General features: G+C 41.4%; 1 protein-coding gene across 2 annotated transcripts; it reads right to left on the reverse strand.

Annotated features, from left to right (window-relative positions):
* Positions 1-1,531: 1,531 nt before the first annotated feature.
* On the reverse strand, positions 1,532-8,483 carry LOC123035009 (mas-related G-protein coupled receptor member H-like). Of its 2 annotated transcripts, none has more exons than XM_044452838.1 (2): positions 8,347-8,483; positions 1,532-3,470 (listed from the first exon to the last, which is right to left on the reverse strand). In XM_044452838.1, the coding sequence occupies exon 2, from the start codon at positions 3,205-3,207 to the stop codon at positions 2,242-2,244; it is 966 nt and encodes a 321-aa protein (XP_044308773.1). In that variant the 5' UTR covers positions 3,208-3,470; positions 8,347-8,483; the 3' UTR covers positions 1,532-2,241. The 2 variants fall into 2 exon arrangements, with proteins under 2 accessions (XP_044308773.1, XP_044308774.1); XM_044452839.1 differs by having other exon boundaries at positions 1,532-3,326; positions 8,347-8,471.
* Between the last annotated feature and the right edge of the window lie 243 nt (positions 8,484-8,726).

Genomic DNA, 8,726 nt, shown 5'->3' on the forward strand with positions numbered 1-8,726 from the left:
CCCTACTGAACTGCATTTTCTTGGTTTGAGCCTGGTCTAAGTTTGCTGGATGAGTTTCAGTTGGTAAAGCTGCAGGTGCTGCCAAGGTGCTTTGACAGATTCATGCCACCAGCTCTGCTCTGGATCCTTGCCACTCTTAGTGGATTAAAAATGGCACGGAGGGAATGGTCAGCTGGGCTATGCAGGCAATCAATGCACCTTTGCAAAAGGAAACCATCACACACAACCCAAGAGATTCCTTTGAAGTTACACGTTTGCACCTGATGTTCATCTCATGTATTAACCTAGGACATTGCTAAGAATTAGGGTTAGGGTATATTTCCTCCTTCAGTCTGTAGACTTTGCCTTACACTTCTGCTTCTGCCACAATAAAGTTGTTTGTGTGTGATGTAACAGGACTCTGAATACAACTTTGCTACGGACCAGAAATTCCATACTTGGTCTTTCCTTCTTAAGGAATTCCTGAAAGTTTTTAATCTCCCTATCCCAGATAGCATCTTATTGATGTGACATCATTTCTTTTTATATCATTTGTTGTATTTCAGTGAAATATATCCAAGTCAACTTACAGGTAAACCAGTAAAAGAATACCCTCATTATTGTATATGTATTTTTAAAATTGACCTTACCAACACTTCCTCCTGCAGCTGATCTCAGAACCTTAACAGATACAATGGTACTTTGGCTCAAAAACTCCTCACTTCACAACCAATTTGGGTAGCAAACAGAAATTTCAGAAATAAATTGCCTCAGGTTGCAAACTCCACATCAGGTGACAACCACGATCGCACCTGTCTTCCCTACACGAGCACGATCGCGATCGCCGTCATCTCTCCACCAAGCACGATCGCTATCACACGACTATCGTTTGAACTCTCCCTCCAAACAATAACCTCCCCCCAACCTAGGTTAGTGTTCTCTATTGTACTGTCCTTTGTTACTTTGTGTCGTGAGGCTGGAGCATTCTTCCCAATTACTCACACAGGAACAGGCAATAAAGGTTTAAGGCCTTTTATTCTAAATAACTTCAAAGCTACGCAGGCAATGAATAATACTGGAGCTGTTGATGGCAGTTCTATCCAGCACACTTGTCCCCTCCTTTCTGACCTATCTCAGATTTATGATGCACTCTTCACCCAATGCGAACGCCCCTCCCTTCGAGGGCTAGATAAACTCCTTTCTCTTCTTTTTTTGCTTTTCCTTGCCCCTGATTGACTCAAGCAGTGCAGCCTCCTCCTCTGTTGAGCACTCTCCATAGCAATGGGCTCTTCAGCAGGCTGCCTAGCAACGTTATCTATCTGAGGAATGTCGTCTTGCCCTGGCTGAAGAAAAACTTCGTCAAAGTCAGGGGGCAGGGGATGGGGGTGGGGGATTTGTGCTATGAACACCAAGTAAAAATCTTCTTGCTCTAAGGCCTGACTCTCGCTGGGAGCTTCTTGTTCTCTCACACGTGCCAATGACTCCTCTGAGTCATTAGGCACGGCACTTTGTTGCTCTTTGTCACTTTGTTTCAAATTTTTGTGATTAAAAAATATTTACAGAAAGGATTAACCTTATTTACATTGAACCTTATGGGGAAATTTGACTTGTCTCTTGACAAAATTGGCTCACGACCATGTTCGTAGGGGTCAGAATGGATTAACCTTTTTTGCATTGAACCTTTCAGGGGAATTTGATTTGGCTGGCAACCAATTTGGGTTGTGACCAGAATCGTGGAATGGATTAAGTACGTGAGCCGAGGTACCACTGTACAAACCCATTTGATTTTGAAATTGTAAGTCTGGATCCAATGCAAAATATTTGCTGAGGCATCCTATTAAGAGCATTCCCATATCCTTGTCTCATTTGTTGCTTCCAAATCACTGATATCAAAGGATTTAACCATTATGAAGAACTCTGACCTGTGCTTGGAAATGAATTAGACAGAAGTGCAGAACTTTCAAGAGAAGTGAGATGTTCCATTTTGTTGGTTCCAGTTGATAATTTAGTGACTGTTCATGGAACCAAAGGAAGTGTCCAGTCATCCTCCAAAGCCAATCAATGTAAAGCACATTAGCCTTGTTGCATGTCACTACCAGATTTTGGCTAAGCAGGGCCAGAAAATAGCTATGCGTAGACTCTGTGGCAACCCTACATCCATTTAATAAGCTTGTTTTGCACATTAGATTCAAGCCTCTAAACAATTCAACACCAATACAGCTGCAAGTAGAAAGCATAAAGATGTCTGCTCTTGAGAAGTCATTATACCTGGGTTTGAACCCTGAGTTCCAATTGTTCTACAGTGTCTTCCACACCATTGAAAACCTTCTGGAGTATAACCTTCATACTTTCCCTAGACTGACCCCTCCTGTGTCTCCCCACAAGGTAATAAATCAGTGGCTTAACACTGCTGTTTAGGCAGGCATTGAGGAGAATAAAATCAGTCATTTTAATTGGTGAGGAAATTTGAATATTAAACAATGTCATTATTGTGTCAATGACAGGGAGTGGAAAAGCAAAAATCAGGAAAAAAACCAGCACAAGTAAGATGACTGTCAAGAGCTTTCCTTGCCTCTCTTGTTGGGATTTAAAGCAGGCTCTGAAGAACAGAATTATGCTGGAGACAGCCATGAGTGGGAGGCAAAGCAGGGCAATTACAAGAAATAGGAAAAGTGAGATATGAGGCTTAGCTTGAGGTAGAATGTAGAGAATGAAGTTAACTTCACAAAGGAGAAAGCAGAGGACCCAGATGAGGACACATATGGTGGTGGAAAAGTGTGATGGGCAGCGGAACCGATACCAAATGGGGAAGAGGACAGACACACACCTATCCATGCTGATGGCTGTCAGAAGAAGTTGACCCGTGCAGTACATGGATGGGAAGAGGTATTTCAGTACCACAGAAGAGACAAATGAGCATCTATACAAGGAGCTATCCCCACTAAATATAATCACAATATTGTATGCAGGAATGGGGAATATGGCCAGGAGGACTCCAAAGTCAGCCACTGTGAGATTCAGGATGTAGGTTGTGAAAGCGTTCCTCTTAATATGGAAACCAAGAAGCCTGGTGACAATCCCATTCCCCACAAGTCCCAAAAGACAGATAATGAACATTAAGACATCAAAAATTATGAAGGCTGGGCCTAAACTACATTTGTGAACTGTGTCCTTGCCTTCAGTGGAACTGGTCAGTAGAAGAGATGACAGATTGGAGCTGGTCGTCATATTCAAACTCTCTTTAATGTTCTTGCTTTTGATATGGCTCCTCTTTCGCTTTTCAATAATTTCTACCAATCAACATCAACCAAGATCAAGGAGAGAAACATCCCGAAAGAATCACAGCCCTAAGGAAAGGTTATAGAGAAATGAGTTTTAGATCCTTTTGAAGCAGTTTGGTCTAAGCTCTGCTTCGGTAACTGGAAATCCCTTAGACCTCTTGCAGGGTGCTGTCTTTCATTCACCAGAAATCCTTGTTTTGTGTGGCAGTGCTGTAAGAGGAATAGTTTCAGTTAGATTCCCTCTGTTATGAAATTGAAGATTCATCACATTTTTAAAAAAACTCTTACAAAAACCAAACTACATGTTGAAAGGGGAGGGGAGGGGGAAGTGAAGGTAGAATGAACTTCAGGGAGGGGTTTTGGTATTTTCAGTGCAGGGATGAGATTGAAAAAGAACACATTCACCAATTAGGTACGTTCATCCTTAGATTTACATGCATTTGTGTATGAACATGCCAGAACTTTCCCTAGAAGCAAAAGTGACAAAACTGAGGCTGCCTTACCTTGGACCTATCACTAGAAGGGAAGGCTCCCTGGAGAAGACCAGCGATCTGGGGAAAGTGGGAGGCAGAAGAAGAAGAGGATGACCAAATATGAGTTGGATGGACTCCATCAAGGAAGCCACAGCCCTGAATTTACAATTGCTGAGCAGGACTGTCAAGGACAGGGCATCCTGGAGGGCTCCCTTTCATAGCGTCATCTTAAGTCGGACTTCATGGCATGTAACAACAATGGGTTACCTCAAGATTTGCTGGTGTGAGGATATGCATGTAGAGGAGTGGCATGTAAGCAGAAGTGCATAGCTTGGGTTCCTTGCAAGAGGAAAGGAAAAAAACTCAGCTAGAAATGCAATGTAATGATATTGGCATATTTCTCCATTTGTAAAGTGTGCCTAAAGGACTTCCAGTTGATGTCATGGCGAGATGGCTGTGAAGAACGGGGGCTCCCGTAATCACGCCGGTAATTTGTTCGACAGTGAGCTGCGAGAGGCTCATCCAAGCCCTGTCGGGGCAGGGAATAGAAGCCCAAGCATACTTCTGGGCAATGTGGGGTGGCAGCTCCACATTTACTGGGAGAAACTCGGGATTTTCTCAATCGAGCAACACAGGGCTCCCTGCAAGCCATAGATGACTGTATTTAGCATAGAATAAAGGCCTGAAGTTCATCGGACCTGCTGGTTGAGCATTTCTACTTTTTCAATATTACCCGTGAAAGAACTGAAGCAGATAATAATTGGGACAAAGAAGAAAGAAAAGCCCCCTTGACAGAGGGAGGAATTCCCCCTCCCCCCATGGAGTTTAAGCAGCAATTAATCTAGGGGAGTGGAACTGAGGGGTTTTTTTTTGAAAATATGAGGCTGGAAGGGAAGATCTCTTTTCTCTAACCTCCCCAAGGGTGAAGAATCAGAATAAAAAACTAATGTGGATTAAGTGATAGAAAGACAAACTCTTATTTTTTTTTGACGAACGGACATTTTTTTGTTTAGTCTTCGTTGTGACATCATATAAAGACAAAAATAACTCTTTGCTGCCACCCTGTGGCTATTGGATTTATAACAAGTCTCCTTCCTTTTTTCTTTTTTTTTTTTTTTGGAGATTTTTTTTCTTTTTTCTCTTTTCATCGTCTCTTTTTTTTCCTGTTCCTGCTTTGAATTACTGGCAAAAAACTACCATCACTATGAAAAAAACACAGTCTTCCTCCTCTTCCACATCTACATCAGCTGCTCAGAGTCCAACTCACCAGTCCAAAGCCACAGATGTCGAAAAATATCAAAAAGATCTACAAATGACTCTTTTGGTGATACAAACATCCTTAACAGCTGTGCAAGCATCCCAAGAGACTATGCAAAATTCTATATCAAAATTAAGCTTAGAACAGAGGAATATATTAACAGAACAGAGGAACATGTCTGCTGAGCAGAAAAACTTCGCAAATGAATGAAGAGAACATCTTGACAAACTGGATAGCACTGTTAAGGATGTATCAACTCAGCTGGCAGATGTTCAACTTAAAAATGAACAGAATACACAAAAAATACAACAAGCACATAATAAAATTGAAACAGTAGACAAAGAAACACAATTAATAAAGCAAACAGACAAGTCATTATGGGATTCACTGGCTATATTAGAGATGGAGCAGGCATCTAATTATTTGAGATTCCAGAATATATTCAAAGGAAAGAATGAAGACCTACGGGAATTAATGATTACCATGTTGGCAGAGGCTTTGGATCTGAAAAACGAAGAGGTGGCAACAGGCATTGACGTAACAATGCCTAAACTCCTACAAAGGATTGAAGAATATGGCGAGCTTACTGGGATGAAAATAAATAGAGAAAAGATGAAATTGTCAGTAAAAAATCTCACACAGGAGCAGAGAAAAACTCTGGTGGAACAAGTAGACTTGCAGATTGTTAAAAAGGTTAAGTATTTGGGAATTTATCTTACAGTTAAGTGTACCACTCTGAAAGAAGACAATTATGATAAACTATATAAGGATAGGGGATGCAGATGGCACAGTGGTTGAAACTGCTGTGCTGCTGGGCTGGTGGATGGAAAGGTCACCAGTTCGAATCTGCACAATGGAGTGAGTTCCCGTTGCTCCGCCCCAGCTCCTGCCAACCTTGCAGCTCGAAAGCCTGCAAACGCAAGTAGATAAAAAGGTACCACTTTGGTGGGAAGGCAACAGTGTTCCGTGCACCTCGGTGTTTGGTCATGCCGGCCACACGACCACGGAGACTGTCTGGGGACAAACGCAGGTCCCTCGGCCGGGAAACAGGGATGAGCTCCACCCCCGAGAGTCAGGCATGGCTGGACGTAACGTCAAGGGGAAACCTTCACCTGTACCTTATTTAAGAATATTGAGAGTGATTTGGAAAAAAGGGCTAATTTGCCATTATCCTTGCTGGGAAGAATAGCACTAGGTCAAAACGAATATATTACTAAAGCTTTTCTTTCTATTTCAAATGATTCCCATAAAAATTGATAGAAATTTTTTTGATGAGTTAAACTTTCAAATCTTAAGACTTATATGAAGAAAGAAGAAACCAAGGATCAAACTAAAAGTATTTTAGGAGGCTAAAGAGAATGGGGACTTTGGTTTCCCTGATTGGATGTTGTACTATTAAGCTTCTGTTTTAATGTGGCTAAAAGAATAGATAACTTATATTCTATAAGTCACTATATTAGGAAATCATTCATGTCGGTGTGGGAAAAGTTAAAGACAAAATTGTATAATAAATTACCAAGATGGCTTTCACCTATGCAAGCTCTTGTATATCCAAATGCATTGAACTTTGAAGGGATCATAAGATATGATGACATTCTGGATAATGATGGAGGATTGGTAACATTAGCAACTTTGTACAAAGGAAACCTGTATAAAATGTTTTATCTGTAGCCAAATAGATTAGCTAAGATGTTTCCAAGTATGTCAGGTGGATGTTGGAAATGTAAACATAAATTGGGTACTTTCTATCATATGTGGTGGACTTGTGATAATGCGAAAAAGTATTGGATTAAAATACATAGATGGCTTGAGGAAATGTTACAAAAATCCTTAGCTTTTAAACCTGAAGTCTTCTTATTAGGCATTATACCTGTTGATATTAGTAAACAAGAAATGTACTTGATCTTACATGTAATTACTGCGGCGAGGATTGCATTTGCTCAACACTGGAAAAGTGAAGAACCACCCACTGACGAACTGATCCTAAAAAAGATCTTGGACAGTGCAGAAATGGATAGATTGACTTTGTCATTGAAGGAGAAAGAAAATACTGATTTCTATCAAACTTGGGACTCTTTTTATTATTGGCTAGAGAAATAAGATTTCACATAGATTTAAATATGTTTTTAAGTTATCATAAATGGAAAGAAAAAGTGGGGGCTGACCCAGCGGGTTCGATATTTCTGATAATTGATGTTGTTTTTAGTTTTTCTTTGTTTTAGGGTTAATTTTTGAATAAAACTTATTATAAAAAAGTAAATTGTGCCTAAAGAGCACCTGTTCAAAGCTGTTTCAAAATTTAGTTAAATTCTGCACCCTCTGTGCTTTTGCATCTTGGCCATTTGTCCTGCTAGTATTGCAGCATTAATCTTTCAAAAGCACGTGGAAGATCCGTTGCCCATGAATTTGTGCAAAGGTCCAAGAGAGAGGTAGGTGGGTAAGAACCACATGCACATTGCTGAATATTAAAGGATTTTCCATCACAAAGTTTAGCCAAAAATTACATCTTGTGGAAAGCAAGCTGCCGTTAGGCATTGTCCAAACCCATGAAGAAGCTAGTTGCTTGGAAGGAAAATAATAATAATACTTTTCCCTTTTCTGATTTACTTAATAGACTGTTGCACCACTGTCCAGATTTAAGGCAGTTGGATGTGAAGAATACAGAAGGAAAAGGACTTGAAATCCAGGAATTTTAAGCAAGCATCCAAAGCCACCCCCCACTCCCCATGCTCCGTGGAAGATGATTTCCTTCTTCTGGTCAAGAGAACTAGCAAGAGCTGTTTTCCTTGCAAGTTTTTGGCCTCACTCTTCTGTATCTCTCTGTCCTTCCTAATTAAAATGCATTGCGATTTACAGGAAAATTCAGGTCTGAAATTTGTCTACTCCAGGGGAACCTTGCCTCAGTTCAGACTTCCTTTCTCTAAGCCTAAATCACTCCCTTGGATTTAGAATTTGACTGAGCGCTCTCTCTCTCTCTCTCTCTCTCTCGCTCTCGCTCTCGCTCTTGCTCTCGCTCTCGCTCTCGCTCTCTCCCCCCCTCCCCCTCTCCCTCTCCCTCTCCCTCCCCCTCTCTCTGTACTTGTGCTGAAAAGAAAAAAAAAGTTGGCATCTAAAATTATTTTGGAGATAGATTTCCATACATATTACTTTGCTTCTTTGAATGCGATTGGAAAATGGGATGTTAGAAAGTTTGCATGAACTTGATGAAATGGCCAAGAAAGATGAAGTGAAAGGAGGCACAGCTCTAATTAAGAAGTTCACATTCTCATCATGAAATCTGCTCTCCCTCTGTTACTGAGCGTGAAAGCAGTGGTCCTTTGGCCAACCCATGGGGCTCCCTGTAATCCTGACATACCTGTGAGTGGAGAATTGCAGATCCAGATCAAGTAGGTGGAGGCACTCGTGGTGGTCTGACCAGTGTGACATGGGAACCCTCTGACTGGTGATGTGGGACCTGCAGACACCCCTGGAGGCACCAAAACCTGGGGCAAAATGAGACTTCTCCCGGAACACCAGAAAGATAAGCAGGCCATCAGGAGTTTATCTGCTGAGACAGTTTGTCACATGAGCAGGAGATGATGCACTTGAACTGGCTGTCAGGGGAGGGATACGTGCGCTTTGAAGCAGAAAAAATGTCCACAGTGCAGATCTTTTTCTGATAAGAAAAGGAGGAGCACCACTGCAGAGTGAGCCGTTCAGATGAAAGAGCTCTGCGTGCCCTCTGAGTCAGCTTTG

Source organism: Varanus komodoensis, unplaced genomic scaffold (genome assembly GCF_004798865.1).
Source record: "Varanus komodoensis strain SLA01 unplaced genomic scaffold, ASM479886v1 scaffold75, whole genome shotgun sequence".
Lineage (NCBI taxonomy): Eukaryota > Metazoa > Chordata > Lepidosauria > Squamata > Varanidae > Varanus > Varanus komodoensis.